General features: G+C 42.6%; 1 protein-coding gene across 5 annotated transcripts in view; it reads left to right on the top strand.

The window, feature by feature from the left end:
- LOC112810535 (integrin alpha-X-like) overlaps nt 1-11,599 on the top strand; it is a 51,833-nt gene extending 40,234 nt beyond the window's left edge. For 3 of the 5 annotated variants that reach the window (XM_025854215.2, XM_073888083.1, XM_025854218.2), the window contains 10 exons: nt 6,192-6,308; nt 6,397-6,476; nt 6,560-6,643; nt 8,732-8,810; nt 8,920-9,027; nt 9,131-9,214; nt 9,420-9,533; nt 9,674-9,775; nt 10,041-10,151; nt 10,714-11,599. In XM_025854215.2, coding sequence (XP_025710000.2) covers nt 6,192-6,308; nt 6,397-6,476; nt 6,560-6,643; nt 8,732-8,810; nt 8,920-9,027; nt 9,131-9,214; nt 9,420-9,533; nt 9,674-9,775; nt 10,041-10,151; nt 10,714-10,812 — 978 coding nt within the window. In that variant the 3' untranslated portion in view covers nt 10,813-11,599. Of the gene's footprint in view, nt 1-6,191; nt 6,309-6,396; nt 6,477-6,559; nt 6,644-8,731; nt 8,811-8,919; nt 9,028-9,130; nt 9,215-9,419; nt 9,574-9,673; nt 10,152-10,713 lie in introns of those variants that run through there. The other 2 variants (XR_012376815.1, XR_003204853.2) reach the window with 2 other exon arrangements.
- Nucleotides 11,600-23,777: the final 12,178 nt, after the last annotated feature.

Genomic DNA, 23,777 nt, shown 5'->3' with positions numbered 1-23,777 from the left:
AGTTTATATCTCAATGTGGTTTTGATTTGAATTTCCCTCATGACTAATGATGATGAGCATTTTTTCATGTGTCTGTTAGCCATTTGTATGTCTTTTTCAGAGAAGTGTCTTTTCATGTCTTCTGACCATTTTTTGACTTGATTATTTGTGTTTTGGGTGTTGAATTTGAGAAGTTCTTTATAGATCTTGGATACCAGCCCTTTATCTGTAGTGTCATTTGCAAATATCTTCTCCCATTCTGTGGGTTGCCTCTTTGTTTTGTTGGCTGTTTTGTTTGCTGTGCAGAAGCTTTTTATCTTGATGAAGTCCCAAAGTTCATTTTTTGCTTTTGTTTCACTAGCCTTTGGAGATGTATCTTTAAAGAAGTTGCTGTGGCCAATGTCAAAGAGGTTACTGCCTATGTTCTCCTCTAGGATTTTGATGGATTCCTGCCTCACATTGAAGTCTTTCATCCATTTTGAGTTTATCTTTGTGTATGGTGTTAGAGAATGGTCCAGTTTCATTCTTCTGCATGTGGCCATCCAATTTTCCCAGCACCATTTATTGAAGAGACTGTCTTTATTCCATTGCTTGTTTTTACCTGCTTTGTCGAAGATTATTTGACCATAGAGTTGAGAGTCCATATCTGGGTTCTCTATTCTGTTCCAGTGGTCTATATGTCTGTTTTTCTGCCAGTACCATGCTGTCTTGGTGATCACTGCTTTGTAATATAGCTTGAAATTGGGCAACGTGATGCCCCCAGCTTTGCTTTTCTTTTTCAACACTTCCTTAGTGATTCGGGGTCTTTTCTGATTCCATACAAATTTTAGGCCTGTTTGTTCCAACAGTTTGAAAAATGTCTTTGGAATTTTGATTGGGATGGCGTTGAAGGTATAGATTGCTCTGGGCAGCACAGACATTTTAACAATGTTTCTTCTTCTGAACCATGAGCATGGAATGTTTTTCCATCTTTTTGTGTCCTCTTCAATTTCTTTAATGAGTGTTCTGTAGTTTCTAGAGTATAGATCCTTTACCTCTTTGGTTAAGTTTATTCCAAGGTGTCTTATGGTTTTTGGTGCTTTTGTAAATGGAATCGTTTCTCTAATTTTTCTTTCTACAGTTGCGTTGTTAGTGTATAAGAAAGCAACTGATTTCTGTGCATTGATTTTGTATCCTTGCCACATTACTGAATTGCTGTATGAGTTCTAGTAATTTGGGGGTAGAGTCTTTTGGGTTTTCCACATAAAGTATCATGCTGTCTGCGAAAAGAGAGAGTTTGACTTCTTCTTTGCCAATTTGAATATGTTTTATTTCTTTTTGTTGTCTGATTGCTGTTGCTAGGACTTCTAGTACTATATTGAACAACAGTGGCGAGAGTGAGCATCCTTGACGTGTTCCTGATCTTAAAGGAAAGGCTCTCAGATATTCCCCATTGAGGAGGATATTCGCTGTGGGTTTTTCATAGATGGATTTTATGATAGAGGAATGTTCCCTCTATCCCTATACTCTGAAGAGTTTTAATCAGGAAAGGATGCTGTATTTTGTCAAATGCTTTTTCTGCATCAATTGAGAGGACCATATGGTTCTTCTCTCTCCTCTTATTAATGTGTTCTATCACATTGATTGATTTGTGAATGTTGAACCACCCTTGCATCCCAGGGATAGATCCCACTTGGTCGTGGTGGATGATCCTTTTAATGTATTATTGGATCCTATTAGCTAGGATTTTGTTGAGGAGTTTGGAATCCATACTCATCAGGGATATTGGTCTGAAATTCTCCTTTTTGATGGGGTCTTTGCCTGGTTTGGGGATTAAGGTAATGCTGGCCTCATAGAATGAGTTTGGAAGCTTTCCTTCTGTTCCTATTTTCTGAAACAGCTTCAGTAGAATAGGTATTATTTCTGCTTTGAATATTTGGTAGACTTCCCCAGGGAATCCATCAGACCCTGGACTCTTGTTTTTTGGGAGGTTTTGGATCACTGCTTCAATCTCATTACTGGTCATTGGCCTGTTCAGGTTGTCAATTTCTTCCTGTTTCAATCTTGGCAGCTTATGGGTTTTCAGGAAGGCATCCATTTCATCCAGATTGCTCAGTTTATTGGCATATAGTTGTTGATAATAATTTCTAATAACTGTTTCTATTTCCTTGGTGTTAGTCGTGATCTCTCCCCTTTCATTCATAATGTTATTAATTTGGGTCCTTTCTCTTTCTTTTGGGTAAGTCTGGCCGGTGGTTATTCGATCTTATTGATTCTTTCAAAGAACCAACTTCTAGTTTCTTTGATCTGATCTACTGTGTTTCTGGTTTCTAATTCATTGATCTCTGCTCTAATCTTAATTATTTCTCTTCTAATGCATGGCTTAGGCATTGTTTGTTGCTTTTTCTCTAGTTTTCTAAGGTGTAGAGTTAGTTGGTGAATTTGGGATTTTTCTATTTTTTTGAGTGAGGCTTGGATGGCTATATTTCCCCCTTAGGACCGCCTTTGCAGTATCCCATAGGTTTTGGAAAATGTGTTTTCGTTCTCATTGATTTCCATGAATTGTTTAAGTTCTTTGATTTCTTGGTTGACCCAAACATTCTTGAGCTGAGTGGTCCTTAGCTTCCAACTGTTTGAATTTCTGCCAAATTTTTTCTTGTGATTGAGTTCCAGTTTTAAAGCATTATGGTCTGAGAATATGCAGGGAATAATCTCAATCTTTTGGTATCGGTTGAGACCTGATTTGTGACCCAGTATTGGTCTATTCTGGAGAAAGTTCCATGTGTGCTTGAGAAGAATGAGTATTCTATTGTTTTAGGGTGGAATGTTCTGTATATATCTATGAGGTCCAACTGGTCCAGTGTATCATTCAAAGCTCTTGTTTCTTTGTGGATTTTCTGCTTAGATGATCTGTCCGTTGCTGAGAGTGGAGTATTGAGGTCTCCTACAATTAACGTATTGTTACCAATGTGACTCTTTATTTTGGTTAACAGTTAGCTTATGTAGATGGCTGCTCCTATGTTGGGGGCATAGATATTTACAATTGTTAGATCTTCTTGTTGGATAGACCCTTTAAGAATGATATAGTGTCCTTCTGTGTCTCTAACTACAGTCTTTAGCTTAACATCTAATTTGTCTGATATAAGAATTGCTACCTCAGCTTTCTTCTGAGGTCCGCTGTTGTGGAAGATGGATCTCCATCCCTTCACTTTCAGTCTGGATGTATCTTTAGGTTCAAAATGAGTCTCTTGTAGACAGCATATGGATGGGTTCTGTCTTTTTATCCAATCTGCAACCCTGTGCTGTTTTATGGGAGCATTTATGCCGTTCACGTTGAGAGTGATTATTGAAAGCATTGAATTAATTGTCATCATGTTGCCTGTGAAGACGTTGTTTTTTTTAGATTGTCCCTGTAAATTTCTCTTGTATATCACTCTCGGGGTCTTTCTCCTTTTATAGGACCCCCCCTTAATATTTCTTGCAGGGCTGGCTTAGTGGTCACATATTCTTTCAGTTCCTGCCGGTCTTGGAAGCTCTGCATCTCTCCATCCATTCTAAATGACAGCCTTGCCAGACAAAATATTCTTGACTGCATGTTCTTCTGGTTTAGTACCCTGAATATGTCTTGCCAGGCCTTTCTGTCTTGCCAGGTCTCTGTGGATAGGTCTGACGTTATTCTGATGTTCTTCCCTCTGTATGTAAGGAATCTCTTCCCCATAACTGCCGTTAAGATGGTTTCCTTGGTTCTAGGATTTGTGAGTTTTAGTATTACATGCCTGGGCATTGGCCTGTTTTCCTTGATCTTGCAAGGGGTCCTCTCTGCCTCTCCGACATGAATGCTTGTTTCATTCCCCAGATTAAGGACGTTTTCAGCTACGATTTGCTCAAATATATCTTCTAGTCCTCTGTCTCTCTCCACCCCCTCAGGGATCCCAATAATTCTGACATTGGAACGTTTCATGGTGTCACTTATTTCTCTTATTCTGTTTTCATGGATTTTGAGTTGTTTCTTCCTGGCCTTGTCTTTTTCCTTCTTTTCTATCAATTGGTCTTCTAGATCACTAATTCGTTCTTTTGCCTCCCTTACCCTAGCTGTCATTGATAGCGTTTAAATTCTGCCAGTTCAGCCTTCATTTCTGCCCTTAGAGACTCTATGTTGCCATTAATTGATTTCTCCATTCTTGCTATCATCTTCGTAATTGTTACTCTGAAGTCCATTTCCAACATCTTGGTTATATCTGTATCCATTTGTAAATCTGTGGCAGAAGTCACAGTCTCTGAGTCTTTCCTATTTTTGGGGTTCCTCCTCCTAGTCATTCTGTTAAGGGGTGGTTGAGGGAATGTATACAGTCTAAATTATTGACCACAACTGAAGCAAGATGCACCTGTTTTATAGGGACCTTAGGGATGTCAGCGTCTTGTTCTCACAGCCTGTCTTCTGAGGGTGGGGCCTGCCATGCTGTTACTCAGGCAATCCTATTTGGGCAGAGTTGCCCTGCCTCCTTTAGCAGGGGTGGGGTGGGGCGCAGTATGGACCTGGTGAGAACCGTTTTTTGGAGCTTTTGTTCTCTGGCGGCTTTCCCTGGTGGCTTTCTGCATCTCTTCTGAGAGTCAGAGCAGAAGAGACTGTGTCCAACCCTGTGCCTCAGAACAGAGAGATCTCAGTCTGTTCTTCAGTGAGCTCTCCAGGCCACACACTATCTCCATTTCTGTGTGTGCTGCTATAAACTGCAGTGTTCTGGGGTGTGGCCCCTCAGCAGGGCTCCCAGTCCTTGCCTCCAGTTGGGGCATGGGGGCATGTCTCTGCCCTTTGTGCTTCTAAAACCACCAGCCGCCCCCAGTTTGCATGTGTGGCTCTGCTGCTCTGTTTCAGTCTGGGGGGCTGCCATAAATTCCTTTCCCCACCACTACCCCTCTATGAGTTTGTGCCCTGTCCCCAGTGCAGGAGGCTATCACTCACTGGTGGTGTAGGATCCCCATGGCTCCCTCCCCCTTCTGTTTATCTTCTGATATCTGCCTGTGGAATCATGGCTTCCTGCTTCATACCTCGAAACCAACCACCTGTGATATTCTGTTTGTAGAGATCCAGATACATCTTATTACATCTCAGGCTGATTTCGTGGACGTTTGTAGATATCCAGCTCAATTCAGGGGACCGATTGGAATAGGGTACCCTACTCCTCCACCATCTTTTTTACACCCTTAAATCAGACATTTCAGTCAAGTACCTTGACTTGGAATATAGGTAGGAAGATATTTAAATATAAAATACAACAAAAGAAGTCTGAATATTCAGTCTTTGTTTAGATGCTGAAATTACCTAATGATAATCTATAAGTAATGAAATATTGTTCCTATTAGGTCCTTTTGCAATTTATTTCATTTGTATATTTTCCATATGGAAAACATTCCAATTATTTGATTTTAATTTATATAACTTGAACCTACAGAGGTATGTATATTGCCACTATTTAAATTCCTGTGATACAGAACTCTTAAAATTGAGATTAAGAGTCTCTTATGGTTTGTCTCCCTCCCATGAGAGGCTCTTAACTATAGGAAACAAACAAGGTTGCTAGAGGGGAGGTTGGTGGTGAGGATGGGGTAATTGGGTGATTGGCGTTAAGGAGGGCACTTGATGTAATGAGCACTGGGTTAGTTATAAGCAACTGATGAATCACCTAATTCTATCCCTGAAACTAAAAATACAGTATATGTTAACTAAATTGGATTTAAATAAAAAATTAAAAAAAAAAGAAATGCACAAAAATACCCTTATCTGTTGGTGGCATACATTGAGGTATTTCTGGATAAAATGATGTGATATTCAGAACGTGCTTTAAATTTTTCAGAAAAAAAGTGGCAAAGAGCTAAATAAAACAAAAGTAGAAAAGTGTTGGTAATTTAAATTGAGTGATGGGAACATGGGGGGTTGACTTATCTAGTCTCTCTCTACTTTTGAGTATGTTTCAAAATTTCCATAATAAAGTGCTTTTTTTTTTAAAAAGAACAGTAAATAAAAATGGGGTAAACTCTAATAAATCTGGCATTGCTACTAGGATGAAGTTTTACCAGATAGTGCCTAAGGATTTTTATTTTATTTTTTTAGGTCTGAGGATTTTTTAAAAAACATAATCTTAAGGTAGATACCAGGAAACTGTCACTACTTCATGGAGTCTCTTTGGAACGTGAGCAAATGCTTACCTGCCTTTTTTTCACATGCCCTTGCTTAGAGCCAGCTGCAGCCACACTCCCCACACCTGACCTGTGATGGCATCCCAGCCCAGGGCCAGGGTATTCAGAGCACCCGCTGCAGCATCAACCACCTCATCCTCCCTGAGGGTGCCCAGGTCAGCCTTGCTTCTGTCCACTCCCAGCTCCCTTCCCCAACCCTATCTCACTTCTTGGTGACCTCCTTAATTACTGCCTCTTCCTCAGGTCACCTTCTTGGTCACCTTTGATGTCTCCCCCAAGGCCATGCTGGGAGACCGGCTGCTTCTGACAGCTAATGTGAGCAGGTGAGCTGGGGGTATTTAGATCTCCTTGCCCCTAGCCTCCTCCTCTGGGGTCCTTGCCAACTAGGCTCCTCCTCTTTCTCCAGTGAAAATAACACTCCCAGGACCAGCAAGAGCACCTTTCAGATGGAGCTCATGGTGAAGTATGCCATCTACACCGTGATCAGCAGGTACCATACCATGACCTCCCCATCGTTCTGATGGGTCTAAGCAAGGTTTTCAGCCCCTGCAGCAGTTGAACACCTGGGACATTCAGGTTTTATCACTACCCTTTCTATTGGTAGATGATACTGCTAACACTTACTAATCAAGTATTGAGTGTTTATTGTGGGCTAGCTATAATAATAATTGTGATATTATCATTATATCATACATTTAATAGAGGTTATGGTTCTGTTTTTAAAAAGATTTTATTTATTCATTTGACACAGAGAGAGAGAGCACAAGTAGGCAGAGTGTAGGCAGAGGGAGAAGGAGAAGCAGGCTCCCCACTGAACAGAGAGCCCAATGCGGGGCTCGATCCCAGGACCCAAGCTGAAGGTAGACACTTAACTGACTGAGCCACTTGGGTGCCCCGAGGTTATGGTTCTTAGAAGTCTTTCTTAAAAGCACTAAGACTGTCCTGGGTTTCCTGAGAAATATGAGACATTTTCCTGTCTTGAGGTTCTTACAGCTTTGTTGGGGAGTGAGGTTACCCTGATCCAAGGCAGAATATCATCAAGGACCTCTCTGTGGTTCTGTACCCTGAGGCTATTATGAGTTTCCAAGAGCAGCTAGAGACTCCTTTCAGGGGAGGCCTCAGCTGAATGTTGAAGAGTCCATAGCATTGAACTTAGCCAGTGATTCTCAAAAGAGCCCTTGGCATTTGAGTGAGACAATTCCTCATTGCAAGGAACAGATTTTCACCCTAAAGGGCTTTTAGAACTGCTATTCTTCCTTTCCCAGTCCCTTTGGGAGGTATAGGTAGAAATAAGCTGCTTGCTGCAGAGGCCGAGTATCAGGGAGAAGCTAGATAAAAGAAAAAGACCTTAAAATGCTGCTACAGGAGGGATAATCGATGAAGTGTTTAAAATTCAGGAGTCAAGTCATATATTTGAACATATACCTTTTTTCAGTAAATACTTTCCTAGCATTTGCTATGTTCTAAGTGCAGGGCTATAGTTGCTTTCTATAAATTCATTTAACATTATTATGTATAATCAAAATTGGACATAATGACCTGCCCTTGTGCAATGTGTACACTCACGATGTACAACAAGCCCATGTGGCTTAGTTTGGGTACATTCCCCTGTACTAGTTCTGCCCTTGTGACTCATTGGACATCCTCTTCCTTCCCAGTTTCACACTCTAATTCATACCTCTACACCAGGAGCTCTCAGCAGCTCAGCCAGGTGCATGCTCTGAGTTTGCTTTCTAGAGATTGCACTGGGGACCCATAGGCAGGGCACATTACATCTAGATGTATGTGGCTCTACAGTTCAGCTGTGCTCTGCTGATTTGACTTTCTGGGTGGGGACATTCTGAGAGGCCCATAGGATGAATCTGGGGGCATTTTAGGGGAGTTCCTCACAGAGGAGGGATGAGGGTTCAGAGTAGAAGTGGTCTAGAATTTGGACTGTACAGGCAAAGGACAGGTACTTAGGCAGTGGAGCAGGAAGGGGCAGAGGTGAGACCACCTACCTGTTCAAGGAGCCAATCTGGCTACTGGGTCTCCACACATGGGTCTGAGAAGGCCTCAGGATGAATTGTTACACTGAGATCCAGTCAGCAGTCTACTGTTAGACCTTCCCTCACCTCTAAGCCCCAGTGCCAGAAAAGCCAAGGAAACAGGACAGGAGAGAAGGCCTGTGGGAGACCAGACAGGGGTAGTGTTCAGTACACATTTGTCAACAGCATCAGCCCAAGTCTCTCTAAAACTCTTCTGTGTCTCACACACATATCCAGTGTCTTCTGTGCCCATGAAAGTGGATGGCCTGGCCCCTGCCTCCAGTGAGTCAATGGCATAGCTCTGGGTCCCTTTCACTGTAGTCTTTGCCCAGTCCCCTTGGCAGTTTCCTCTGTTGGGAGCTTCTGCAAGAACCTTACACCCAGCTTAAAGCCCAGCCATAAACACTCCCATTATCCAACATCAGCCATAGACTTCATTGCAGGCTACCCCAAGGCCCCACTGACTACCTATCCTATCATGCTGCTAACCAGAACATCTTTAGGAGGCCCCCATGGAACTTCAAATCCATCCATGCCTCTTTTCTCACCAGCCATGAACAGTCCACCAAGTACCTCAACTTCTCAGCCTCAGACCAGGAGGAAAGCAACCAGGCTCAGCATAGATACCAGGTAGTGATGCTGACTCAAGAGCAGGGGCTGTGGCAGGGGGCTGGGAGCCAGCAATTAGGGAGGGATGTGCATTTTGGCATGGTCTTTGTCCTCACTGCCCTCTGTGCAGGTGAACAACCTGGGACAGAGGGACCTGCCTATCAGCATCATCTTCTCTGTTCCTGTGGAGCTGAATGGGGTACCTGTGTGGAGAGAATTAGAGGTCTTCCACCCCCAGGTACTCCAGGACTCTGTACAGCTCATGCCCTTTACCTGGATTCTCTCTGTCCCTCATGAATCCTTGATGGCTCCACTGAGATGCTTGCTGTGTCTTTTCCTAGAATCCCTCCATTCAGTGTTCTTCAGAGAGAATAGTGCACAGAGAGTCTGACTTCCTGACCCACATTCAGAAAAATTCTGTGCTGGTAAGGAGGGTTCTGGGACATTTCCACTTTAAACCACACATCAGAAGAATTTAATTCAAGAATCAGTATTACACTCAGATGGCTGTCTGCTGAATAGCCCTCTTGAATTCAAATGTGGCTGCTCCTCTCATATCAGTCAGTTTAATGCTGTCTTCTACCTTTAAAACCACCTTTCTCTGGCCTAATGTTACTTCTCTTCTCCTAGGACTGCTCCACTGCTGACTGTCTGAGGTTCTGCTGTGACCTCCCCTCCTTTGGCATTCAGGAGGAACTTGACTTCATCCTGAAGGGCAACCTCAGTTTTGGTTGGGTCAGCCAGGTGTGTGGGCCCAACAGCAGAGTCTCTCCCCTGAATTCAGGTGGTAACAGATGTGTCTGTGGCCACCCTCAAACCAGGACTTTACTTGAACTCTGAGCCTTCCCAGACCTAATCCCCAGCTCTGCCCCTCTGTATTGCAGACATTGCAGAAGAAGGTATTGGTGGTGAGTGTGGCTGAAATCACATTCAACAGATCCGTGTATTCCCAGCTTCCAGGACAGGAGGCATTCTTGAGAGCTCAGGTAGTGACTGTGTGGTAGGAGTGGCCAAGCTGGTAAGAGGGCTCCTAATGCTAAATCTCTGGTGTTGTGTGGGAGGCTCAGAAGCCTGGAGGGAAGGAGGATGAAGGTCCATCAACAGGAGAGTTATCCCTAAGCCCATGAGTGTTTTTATATCCCACCTTTTGGAGGAAGGGAAGGAGGGGAGGGATTTAAAATTGGGGAACCTAGGAAGAATCTGGGGTAGCAAGAGTTCTGAGTCTTTCTGATGAGGTCACCTCCACTCCAGGTGGAGACAGTGCTGGAGAAGTATGAGGTCTACAACCCCATCCCCATTATTGTGGGCAGCTCTGTGGGAGGGCTGCTGCTGCTGGCTCTCATCACAGCCATCCTATACAAGGTGAGTGCTTCCATCCTGCTCTTGACACCAACAGCAATTTGATCCCATTCTTTCTATAATGTAAGAAAGAGCTCACCTTGGATATAGGTTGCACATTCTTCCTAAGTCATTGCATGTGAGAGATCCCCATTCACCTATGACATCACCGGTTCCCAACTGTCTTCCATGTCCATGCCTTCCTATTTGATTCTCAGGCCTCCTTTAATTGCTCTCCCTGTCTCTTCCACTCTCTTCTTCCTGTCTTTTGTACTCCCACCTTCCTCGCTGCATGTTTCCCTTCACAGCAAATTATAACACAAAATCCAGTGGCCTGGATTAGGTGTTGACACTACCACTGATTCTGTCTGTGACTGTAGGCAGTGTCTGTTCAAGGCCGGGCCTTGATTTCTCATTCTGAAGGTGATTCCACCCGGTTCACTAAATGACCCAGTGTATCTAAAGATTTTAGTGCAGTGTTTGAACATAGTAGGTGTTCCAGAAATAGTGAACCCTCTCCCCCCAGCCATCTCTTTTCCTTTCTTCCACTGGATTTCCTAATTCTCTTTTCCTTCCTCCCCCACAGGTTGGCTTCTTCAAACGTCAGTATAAGGAAATGATGGCTGAAGCCGATGGGCAGACTGTTCCAGAAAATGGGACTTCAGACCCTCAAGTTGCCCAATAAGAAACTACCTCCTATTGTCCCTTGGACCTGTTATCCTCTGAGAGGTTTCCTGGCCTTCCTACTCCCAACTAAGTTAGGCCTGCAGGGGGAGAAATGTTCCATGTGAGGGAGTTTCTCCTTTGGGAGGATGCAGTATATCCACACAAAGTGCCTTGCCTGGGAAGGGCCATTTGTCTTGTCAAGGCTGTAACTGGAAACCCCAGAACAGGACCCTAACCATGCCCCTGGGTGGAGTTGATTTGCATTTCTACTTAGAAATACATGAACAATAGCCTCAGGCTCCAGTCTCTCTTGCTTCACTTGCCGCCAATGATCTTTCTAAAATACAGTACTAAACAAGCCACAATCCTCATCTATCTTTAGTGGCTCCCTATAATTTTCAGGTTGACCTCTGAACTCTCCAGATTGATATTAGGATTCCAGTTCCATTTCTAGAGGGTGGGCTTTGATGCACATACCATGATTTGCTCTGTGCTTCCCTATCATCCTTATTCCTAGTAAAATACTGTCACTATCAGCACTTTGTCTCAGGAATCCCAGTCCAGATTTCCCACACTGAACTGGGAATAAAATGTCTGCACATTGGAATTTGTAAACTTGGCTTTCAGGCTTTGTCAGCTTTGCTAGCTGGGAGGGAGGAATAGAACCCCAGCAGGAGCATTGCCCCAATGCCACTTTGGATCATTTAGCTCTAGCATCTCTCAGAGATCAAGAGGCCCAGGACACTTCCATTTTTTGAGATTGCAAATATAGTAAATTAAGAAATGCTGATACATAATTTTTAAAAGTGTGTATTTAAATGTTTGCCTTAACAAATTAACACATTACACAAAACGAATATATGTACCTTTGTTGGGAAATAAGTCAAAGATCTAAAATTCAGGCCTTTTAGGGATGTGCATCCTGTATAATAATGCCCATGGTGTCCCCTAACCAATGGTGGGTGCTGGCCAGCCCTGAATCCTGGGACCAGGACAAGAAAGTTAAATAGAGGGGGAGGTTATTACATCCCTATATTGGGGTAACCTGACTTCTTATTCCACTCGCTCAATTCTCAAAGCTGTCACTAATGGGAAGCTAATGGGGCTGTGGCAGGTGGGGGTAGGACAAGAAAATGGGCTCAGGTGGAAAGGTCTTTAGAGTGAAGCAATACACTGGTGTTTCTTACAAATCTTAAGAGATCGTGAAGGGGACACTGTTTGCATATGGTTAGTGATTGGCAGGCACTCTGAAGTCCTGTATCAGAGATCTGCTGCCCCCAATATGGTCACTGTTGCTATTATGCCACCCATCTTAGCATAAAGCTCAAAGTGGTGCCTGGCACTGATCTGGGTGTCAACACATAGCAGGCCATTCTCTGCCCTGGAGTGATCCCACTGCTGCTGCCACCTCCAAGGGGTTTGGGCCATGTGGATGTTCTAATTAGAAACACAGAAAGAGGAGGCAGTTGATCATGTGATTATAGGGGAACTGGAAAATGACTTCACGGGCACCCAAAAGTGTCTCCTCCTTTCATCATCATAGGGTCCAAAATCCCCTTGGAGTCTCCAGAAGGACCAAATATTATGCAGTAGCTTTAAGTAGGGCTCCAGAATAGACTTTATGAGAATCCAGCTTTGGATTGTTTTTTCTCAAAATGTGTTCCATGAATCACTGGTGGTCTCTGGTGGTCTCCTAAGTGCTAAGTTTTAGAGAAAAAAACCACAAGAAACAGTTTTTAACCCATACATCTCACACATTCAAAATGCTTACTTTCATTTTTTAAAAAAATTTATTTAAATTCAATTAGCTAATATAGCGTACATCATTAGTCTTTGGTGTAGTGTTCAATGATTCATTAGTTGTGTGTAACACCCAGTGCTCATCACAAATGGTGACTTTCATAGAAAACTTGCTATATCCTTCGTATTATCTTCCTAAAGGTTGTTCATGGACTCCAAGGACTGCAGTGGGTTCTTGTGTAAAATGAAAGCAACAGGTGTTATTTTCACATGTTTTCCCTTTGCATATTTACAGATTTGCTATTGTGTTGTTATTTATTTATTTATTTATTTATTTATTTATTATGTTCAGTTAGCCACTGTATAGTACATAGTTTTTAATGTAGTGTTCAATGATTCATTAGTTATGTATATCACCCAGTGCACATCACAACATGTGCTCTCCTTAATACTTATCAAACTGTTGCCCCATCCCCCACCACCCTCCCTTCTGAGACCCTCAGTTCATTTCCTGGGGTTTATAGTCTCTCATGGTTCATCTCCTTCTCTGATTTCTACCCCCTCAGATATCCCTCCCTTCCCCTGTAATCCTCCATTCTATTCCTTATGTTCCACATGCGAGTGAAACCATATGATAATTGTCTCTTTCTGCTTGACTTACTTCACTTAGCATAATCCCCTCCAGTTCCATCCATGTCCATGCAAATGGTGGGTATTCATCCTTTATGATGGCTGAATAATATTCCATTGTATATGTGGACCACATCTCCTTTATCCATTCATCTGTTGAAGGGCATCTTGGCTCCTTCCACAGTTCAGCTATTGTGGACATTTCTGCTATGAACACTGGGGTTTATGTGCTGCTTCTTTTCACTACATCTATATCTTTGGGGTAAATACCCAGTAGTGTAATTCCTGGGTCATAGGATAGCTCTATTTTTAACTTTTTGAGGTAACTCCATACTGTTGTCCAGAGTGGCTGTACCAGCTTGCATTCCCACCAACAGTATAAGAGGGTTCCCCTTTCTCCACATCCTATCCAACATTTGTTATTTCCAGTCTTGTTATTTTTTGCCATTCTAACTGGTGTAATGTGGTATCTCATTGTGGTTTTGATTTGAATTTCCCTGATGGCTAATGATGTTGGACATTTTTTCATGTGTCTGTTAGCCATTCATATGTCTTCTTTGGAGAAGTGTCTGTTTGTGTCTTCTGCCCATTTTTTGACTTGTTTATTTGTTTTGGGGGTGTTGAGTTTGAGAAGTTCTTTATAGATCGTGGATACCAGCCCTTTATCTGTAATGTCATTTGCAAATATCTTCTCCCATTCTGTGGGTTACCTCTTTGCTTTGTTGACTGTTTCCCTTGCTGTGCAGAAGCTTTTTATCTTGATGAAGTCCCACAAGTTCATTTTTTTTCTTTTGTTTCCCTTGCCTTTGGAGACGTGTCTTGAAAGAAGTTGCTATGGCTGATATTGAAGAGGTTTTTGTCTATGTTCTCCTCTAGGATTTTGATGGATTCCTGTCTCACATTGAGGTCTTTCATCCATTTTGAGTTTATCTTTACGGTGTAAGAAAATGGTCCAGTTTCCTTCTTTTGCATGTGGCTGTCCAATTATCTCAGCCCCATTTATTGAAGAAACTGTGTTTTTTTCCACATACTTTCCTGATTTGTCAAAGATTAGTTGACCATAAAATTGAGGGTCCATTTCTGGAATCTCTATTTTGTTCCATTGATCTATGTGTCTGTTTTTGTGCCAATACCATGCTGGTGATCACATCTTGGTGATCACAGCTTGTAATATAGCTTGAAGTCAGGCAAGGTGATGCCCGCAGCTTTGTTTTTCTTTTTAAACATTTCCGTGGCAATTCAGGGTCTTTTGTGGTTCCATACGAATTTTAGGATTATCTGTTCCAGCACTTTGAAAAATGCCATTGGTATTTTATTCAGGATGGCGTTGAAAGTATAGATTGCTCTGGGCAGCATAGACATTTTAACAATGTTTCTTCTTCTGATCTATGAGCAGGGAATGTTTTTCCATCTTTTTGTGTCTTCTTCAATTTCTTTCAGAAGTGTTCTGTAGTTTCTAGAGTATAGATCCTTTACCTCTTTTGTTAGGTTTATCCCAAAGTATCTTATAGTTTTAGGTGCTATTGTAAATGGAATCAATACCCTAATTTCTTTTTCTATAGTTACATTGTTAGTGTATAGGAAAGCAACTGATTTCTGTACATTGATTTTGTATCCTGCTACATTACTAAATTGCTGTATGAGTTCTAGTAATTTGGGAGTGGATTCTTTTGGATTTTCCACATAAAATATCACGGCATCTGTGAAGAGAGAGACTTTGACTTCTTCTTTGCCAATTTGTATACCTTTTGTTTCTTTTTATTGTCTGATTGCTGTGGCTAGGACTTCTAGTACTATGTTGAACAATAGTGGTGAGAGTGAGTATCCTTGTCATGTTCCTCATCTTAAGGGAATGGGTCTCAGCTTTTCCCCATTGAGGATATTTGCTGTGGGTTTATCATAGATGGTTTTTGTGAAATTGAGGAATGTTCCCTCTATCCCTACACTCTGAAGAGTTTTAATCAGGAAAGGATGCTGTATTTTGTCAAATGCTTTTTCAGCATCAATTGAGAGGACCATATGGTTCTTCTCTCTCCTCTTATTAATGTGTTCTATCACATTGATTGATTTGCAACTTTGAACCTCTTCAACATCGGCCACAGAAACTTCTTCCAAGATACATTCTCAAAGGCAAGGGAAACAAAAGAAAAATGAACTACTGGGACTTCATCAAGATAAAAAGCTTCTGAACAGCAAAGGAAACAGTCAACAAAGCAAAGAGGCAACCCACAGAATGGAAGAAGATATTTGCAAATGACACTACAGATAAAGGGCTGGTATCCACGATCTATGAAAAACTTCTCAAACTCAACACCCAAAAAACAAATAATCAAGTCAAAAAATGGACAGAAGACATGAACAGACACTTCTTCAGAGAAGACATATGAATGGCTAATAGACACGTGAAAAAATGTCCAACATCATTAGCCATCAGGGAAATTCAAATCAAAACCACATTGAGATACCACCTAACACTAGTTAGAATGGCAAAAATTGACAAGACAAGAAACAACAAATGTTGGAGAGGTTGTGCAGAAAGGGGAACACTCTTACACTGTTGGTGGGAATGCGAGTTGGTACAGCCACTTTGGAAAACAGTGTGGAGGTGCCTCAAAAAGTTAAAAATAGAGCTACCCTATGACCCAGCAATTGCACTCTGGGTATTTACTCCAAAGACACAGATGTAATGAAAAGAAGGGCCATATGCATCCCAATGTTCATAGCAGCATTGCCCGCAATAGCCGAATTGTGGAAAGAGCCGAGATGCCCTTCAACAGATGAATGGATAAAGAAGATTGGTCCACATATACAATGGAATATTATTCAGCCATCAGAAAGGATGAATACCCAACTTTTACATCAACATGGATGGGACTGGAGGAGATTATGCTAAGTGAAATAAGTCAAGCAGAGAAAGTCAATTATCATATGGTTTCACTTATTTGTGGAACATAAGGAATAGCATGGAGGACATTAGGAGAAGGAAGGGAAAAATGAAGGGGGGCAAATCGGAGGGAGAGATGAACCATGAGAGACTATGGACTCTGAGAAACAAACAGGGTTTTAGAGGGGAGGGGGGAGGGGGGATTGGTTAGCCTGGTGATGGGTATTAAGGAGGGCACGTACTGCATGGAGCACTGGGTGTTATACGAAAACAATGGATCGTGGATCACCACATCAAAAACTAAAGATGTATTGTATGGTGACTAACATAACATAGTAAAATTAAAAAAAAGAAAGAAAGAAATTAAAAAAAAAGTTAAAAATAGAGCTACCCCATGACCCAGCAATTACACTACTGGATATTTACCCCAAAGATACAGATGTAGTGAAAAGAAGGGTCACATGCACCCCAATGTTTATAGCAGCAATGTCCACAATAGCCAAACTATAGAAAGAGCTGAGATGCCCTTCAACAGATGAATGGATAAAGAAGATGTGGTCCATATATACAATGGAATATTATTCAGCCATCAGAAATGATGAACACCCAACTTTTGAAGTAATATGGATGGAACTGGAGGAGATTATGCTAAGTGAAATAAGTCAAGCAGAGAAAGTCAATTATCATATGATTTCACTTATTTGTAGAACATAAGGAATAACATAGAAGACATTAGGAGAAGGAAGGGAAAAATGAAGGGGGGAATCAGAGGGTGAGATGAACCATGAGAGACTATGGACTCTGAGAAACAATGTGAGGGTTTTAGAGGGGAGGGGGGTGGGGGATGTGTTAGCCCGGTGATGGGTATTAAGGAGGGCATGTACTGCATGGAGCACTGAGTGTTATATGCAAACACTGAATCATGGAACACTACATCAAAAACTAATGATGTACCGTATGGTGACTAACATAAAATAACAACAACAACAACAACAATAATAGAAAACCAGTGTGGACTCAACTTTGTAAGATTTTTTTTTTTTTAAACAACCAGTGGGGCTTATTTCTGAGTACTTTAAAACTTAGTGGGTTTGGCTCTGGGAGGGTCAGAGGGCAATAGGTACCTGAGTGCCAGTCATTAAAGAGCCAACATAACAAACAACACTGCTAAGATACTGTGTAGAAGCAAAAGTTTGAAAAGTGTCTAGGGCTGTATGAAGGAGATTTATTTGCTAATTTCAGAATGTGTGCTGGAGAGGCAGGGATCTTCAGAAAACTTCTCCAAGAACAAAAAAGCTGCTGGATACCATTTCCCTGCCCACTTCCACAGCCTAAATATCTGGACATTTGTGGGAACGAGCACAGACACTCTCCATTTACTTTGGTAACACCACATGTCCTGCCCCCCATGTTCTCCTTAGGATCTGTCACATTCAAACTATATCAGTTGGCAGGAGGCCCTCCAAAGTGGCTCTTGCTATGTCTCATTCTGCAAGCAGTCCTGGCAGGAACTGGTGTCACTCCAAAGTGTCTTGTGCCTTGGGAAGAGGGAAAGATAACCACACATGCCATTTAAACCACAGTCTCAGCAGCTGAACCTGAGACCTGGCAATATATAGAGAGTGCCCTGATGATCAGTGTATCTGCAGTCTCAGCAGATGGACTGGGGGCAGGCAAATAATCTGACTACCAGCCCTGTCTACCAGCAAAACTCTCAGGGGGCAAGACAGGGAGAGCCCTTGAAGCTAAGTGCTACTTCAGCCTCATCCTATAGACTGGGGTTAGGCATCTGGTCTGACAGCTGACACCACCCAATTACAATCTTATGGCTGCTCCAGACTAACTCTTTAATAACACAGAGACTAAGCTTGGTCCACAACAGGTAAAGTGGGCCACTGCAGCCAAGTGGACTGAGCAAAGGAGGCTCATCCACAACACCAGGAACATACAACGCACATAGGAGACACCCCTGAAGCTTGTGGATCTAATGAACAGGAGACATTGTGTGACAGGGCACCACAGGACCTCTTCTTCATAAGGCCACTACTTTTAAGACCAGGAAATGTAACTGATTTTCCAAATATATAGAAACAGGCACAGAGGGTTAGACAAAATGAGTAGACATAGGAATATATCCCAAATGAAAGAACAAGACAAAACCACAGCAAAATAGCTAAATGAAATGGGGGTAATCAATATGCCTGAAAAAGAATTCAAAGTAATGGTCATAAAGATACTGGACCTGAGAAAAGAGTGGAGGATCTTAGTGAGACCTTCAATAAAGATAGAAAATATGAAAAAGAACCAATCAGAAATGAAGAACTCAAGAACTGAAAGTAAAAATACACTAGAGGGTTGAGGAGCTAAGGTGGCAGAGTAGTAGGAGGCTTGCCTCACCCCTCCAACACATCTAGGTAAATATTAATTATTAAATGAAATCGATCTGAGGACTGACAGACTATACAACTAGAGGGAGAGAGGAGGCCACACCGTGGAAGGTAGAGGCCACACTGTGGAAGGTAGGAAGTGAAGAGACATGGTTTTGGGGAGAAATTCATTGTAGTTCCTGCAAGGGGGATGAGCCTAGGTTGCAAAGAGAGGAGGGAAGGAGAGGGGGGGGGAGAGAGAGAATCAGAGGGGATTGCACAAACAAAACACTTTCCCAAAGCCATTGACTGGAAAACTAGAGGGGCTGATTTTTGTGAGTTTTTTCAACCAGTGGCACTCAAAGACTGGTTTTAGAGGTCCATGGAGTGTCTGGTATAGAACACTACTGGTCCTGCAGTGCTCCTGTAGAGAAGGTAGACAGGTAAACCCGGTGGGCAGATGGCACAATCTGAGGTTTCATGAGATGCACAAGGAGAGACAATTCTCCCTCTTGGAGTACATCTGAGAGAGGTGGCATTGTTTTCCAGGGACAAAGGAGCTGGCAGGTGACATTACCTTCTCCTACCCTCAGCATAGGGTCAAAGACACCTGCTGAGGTTGGCTAACCCAGACCCTGGCTGCTTAGTGTGCTTTGCTCCAAATTCCATGCTCCTGAGCTCTGGTTTGACTGCCTTTCTGGGTCAAATCTGCATCAATCCCAGTGTGGTGAGGCTTTCCCCCAGGATACCAGTGCAGGTCCCTGCCATACCAGGTCCTTAAAGTTTGGAGTTTTAAAACTCAGCTGGCCTGGCTGGGATAAAGGTCAAAGTGCACTGCACTTCTCTAGGTAGGCAAGCGACCTGGATACAGACAGTGTGTAAGCAGTGATCTGAAAAACACCTAGGACATACAGAGGAAATTAATTCACTCTTCTGGGAAGGCTTCCCTGATAGCAGCAAGCACAAACTTCCCTCTCTGGGGACAGAGGAGCTGACTGGTATCATTTCCCTCTCCCACCTCTCCTCATAATCTAACTTCTGTAAACAGGACAGTACCAACACTAGCTGCCTAAATTGCTTACATCAATTCCCACATCCCTGCACTCTGCTGGTAATGCTTTTCTTGGGCAAGTGTTCCTGAAAACCAGCACAGTGGGCCCCTCCTCCAGAAGATCAACACAAACCGTTGCATGCACCACATTTCCTGACCATAAAGTTCTACATACTTCAGTTCTAGTGGAAATAACATCAGGTTTCTTTTCACAAGAAGACCAGAGCACAACTACTTAAAACTCGGCATACTCCGGCTACGGTCCAAAAATTCCCCACTATAGGCAAGAAGAAAACTGCAGAGGACTGACCTGAGGGATAGAGCAGCCATAACACAGCAGCAGAATGCATGCAACCTACACCAGAGACAATTCCTGAAGCTCCAGGCTCTAGACATTATTTGACCTCTTCTTCATAAAACCATTGCTCTCAGGAGCAGGAAACATCACAGGCTTTCTTAACACACAAAAGAAGATAGAGACCTAGACAAAATGGCAAGACAGAGGAATTCATTCCAAAAGAAAGAACAAGAAAAGGTCATGGCCAGGGATCTAATAAAAACAGATATAAGTGATATGCCTGACCCACAATTTTTTAAAAAAGATTTTTTTAAAATTTATTTGATGAGAGAATGAAAGAGAGAGAGAGAGAGAATGAGGGGGAGCAGGCCAGAGGGAGAATCAGACTCCCCACTGAGCAGGGAGCCCAATGTGGGACTTGAGCCTGGGACACCAGGATCATGACCTGAGCTGAAGGCAATCACTTAACCAACTGAACCACCCAGGTGCCCTGACCCAGAACTTTTTATTATTTATTTATTTGAGAGAGAGAGAGAGAGAGAGAGGGAGGGAGAATGAGTGGAGGGGAGGGCCAGAGGGATAAGGAGAAGCAGACTCCCCACCGAGCAGGGAACCTGATGTGGGGCTCGATCCCAGGACCCTGAGATCATGACCTGAGCCTAAAGCAGACACTTAACTGACTGAGCCACCCAGTTGCCCCGCTTGACCCAGAATTTAAAGCAATAGTCATAAGGCTGGGTTTAAGAAAAGCATAGAAGACATCAGTGAGTCCCTTACCATAGTATAAAGGAGATTAAAACCAATCGAGCTGAAAGGAAAAATGCAATAATTGAGATCTGAAACTGGATGCAGAGACCACAGGATGGAAAAAGCTGCGGAACAAATAAATGATATAAAAGACAGAATTATGTAAAAATAATGAAGCTGATTAAAAGAGGGAAAGAAAAATCTTGGATCACAAAAGTAGACTTAGGGAACTCAGTGACTCCATGTAACATGATAACATTCATATCACAGGACTCTCAAAAGAAGAAGAGAAAAAGTGGGATAGGTTTATTTGAAGAAATTATAGCTGAAAACGTCCCTACGTCTAGGGAAGGAAACAGACTTCCAAATCCAGAAATCACAGAGAACTCCCATCAAAATCAACAAAACCAAGACATATTGTAGTTAAATTTGCAAAATACAGAGATAAAGAAAAAAAATCCTAAAAGTAGCAAGACAAAAGAAGTCCCTAACTTACAAGGGGAGAGAAATAAGTGTAGCAGCAGAGCTCTCCACAGAAATTTGGCAGGCCAGAAGAGAGTGGCATGATACATTCAACTTACTGAATGGGAAAAATTTACATCCAAGAATACTCTACCCAGGAAGGCTTTCATTCAGAATAGAAGGAGAAATAAAGAGTTTTCCAGACAGACAAAAACTAAAGGAGTCTGTGACCAATAAACCAGCCCTGCACGAAATATTAAAGGGGACTCTTCGAGTGGGCAAAAGACTAGAAAGGAACAGAGAGAATATTCAGAAACAATGACAAAACAAGCAATAAAATAGCACTAAATTCATATCTATCAATATCACTCTGAATGTAAATGAACTAAATGTTCTAATCAAAAGACATAGGGTGTCAGAATGGATAAAAAACAAGACCCATATATATGCTGCCTACAAGGGACTCATTTTAGACCTAAAGACAACTGCAGATTGAAAGTGAGGGGATGGAGAACCATCTGTCATGCAAATGGACATCAAAAGAAAGCCAGAGGGGCGGAGCAAGATGGCGGAGGAGTAGGAGACCTAGATTTCGTCTGGTCTCAGGAATTCAGCTGAATAGGGATCAAACCATTCTGAACACCTACGAACTCAACAGGAGATGGAACAGGAGAGTAGCAACAACTCTCTGAACAGAGAAGCAACCACTTATTGGAAGGTAGGGCGTGCGGAGAAGTGAATCCGAGGCGATATTCGGGAGGATAGACGGCGGGGGAGGGGCCTCCGCTGGCCGCTTCTGGCAAGTGATAGAGCCGCGGAGCACAAAATCGGACCTTTTAGAAGATGGCTCTGCAGAGGGACGTCGCTGCAGTGGCTAAGCGGGGGGTGGAATCCTCCCGGGACAGTGTGGTCTCAGGACCCTTGGGGTCACGGAGAGACCGGGGGTGCCTGAGTGCGGCAGAGCTCCCAGGTATCAGAGCGGGGAAGCCAGCTGCAGAGACGGAGCAGTCGCGGGCTCTCAGCTCGGGGTGGCCATAAACTGTGATCTGCGGCCCAGTCGGGGCACGGCTCCCCCAGCAGGGACCCAACAAGCAGCAGATCCGGGGAGACTCCCCTTCCTTCCCGGGGAGGAGCAGTGCGGGAACACACTGCAGGAATCTGCTGGGTTTGGAGACTCCGTGCGGGGTCGGGTGCCAGAGATAGCAACGCTCGATCACAGGCTGGGTGAGCATGGAGTGCGGCCGGAGACCGGGGACACGGGAGTGACTGCTTTTCTCTGGGGACACACTGAGGAGCGGGGCCCCGAGTTCTCAGCTCCTCCGGGTGGAGATTGGGAGGCCACCATTTCTGCCCTGGTCCTCCAAAGCTGTACCGAGAGCTTGCAGGGAACAAAAGCTCCTGAGAACAAACCGGAGCAGCTTCCTTAGCCCGGACCGACAAGGGCGGGGCAATTCCGCCTCCGGCAAAGACATTTGGAAACCACAGTAACAGGCCCCTCCCCCAGAAGATCAGCACAAACAGCCAGCAAGCCAAGACCAAGTTGATCGATCAAGGAGAATGGGAGAACTCCAGCGCTAGGGGAATACTGCACATAGATTCATGGCTTTTTTTTTTTTTTTTTTTTTACCATGATCCATTATTTCATCAAAGTTAATTTTTGTTGACTGTTTTTTTTTTATTTTTCTTTTTCCCTTTTTCAACCAACATCTTATCAATCCCTTTTTTTAAAAAAAATTTTTTTTATTTTTCATTTTTAGAGTCATATTTTATCCCTTCATAGTAGTTACCCTTATTTTTGGCATATATATATAAGTTGTTCTCTCTTTAAAATTTTGGGGTACAGTTTCTTCTAACAGATCAAAATATACCCTAAATCACTAGTGTATGGCTTTGTTCTAGTCTCCTGCCTGATCACATTCTCTCCCTTTTTCCTTTTTTTTTTTCTTAAATCTTCTTTCTTTTTTCAAACAACTTATCTTACCAAGTCCTTTTATAAAATCTTTTATAATTTTCATCTTTACAGTCATCTTCCATCCTTTCATTGTATCAACCCTTATTTTGTACATATATGTCTTTCTTCCTTTAAAATTTTAGGAGGCACTTTTTTCTAACAGACCAAAATACGCCCAAAATCTAGTGTGTGGCACTGATCTATGCACTAGCCTGATCATATTTGATCACATGCTGCTTTTTTTGTATTGTTCTGTTTTTGTTTTTATCCTTTTTTTTTTCTCTTTCTTTTTTCTTTCTTTCCCTTTCTTTTCCCCTGGTTTCAGGTCTTTTCTGATTTGAATACAGTATATTTGCTGGGGACGTTGTAAAACTGTTAGCATTTTGTTCTCTCATTCATCTATTCTCCTCTGGACAAAAAGACAAGACGAAAGAAATCACCTCAGCAAAAAGAACAAGAGGTAGTACCGTCAGCCAGGGACCTACTCAATACGGACATTAGTACGATGTCGGACCTAGAGTTCAGAATCATGACTTTAAAGATACTAGCTGGGCTTGAAAAAAGCGTGGAAGTTATTAGAGAAACCCTTTCTGGAGAAATAAAGGAACTAAAATCTAACCAAATCGAAATCAAAAAGGCTATTGATGAGGTGCAATCCAAAATGGGGGCACTAACTGCTAGGATAAATGAGGCAGAAGAGAGAATCAGCGATATAGAAGACCAAATGATGGAAAGTAAAGAGGCTGAGAAAAAGAGAGAGAAACAATTACAGGATCACGAGGGCAGAATTCGAGAGATAAGTGATACGATAAGACGAAACAACATTAGAATAATTGGGATCCCAGAAGAAGAAGA

Source organism: Callorhinus ursinus, unplaced genomic scaffold (genome assembly GCF_003265705.2).
Source record: "Callorhinus ursinus isolate GAN/ISIS: 27379988/994484 unplaced genomic scaffold, GSC_fseal_2.0 scaffold87, whole genome shotgun sequence".
Taxonomy (NCBI): Eukaryota; Metazoa; Chordata; class Mammalia; order Carnivora; family Otariidae; genus Callorhinus; species Callorhinus ursinus.
Note: the sequence above shows the minus strand (reverse complement) of the source record. Positions and strands in the feature narration are given on the sequence as shown.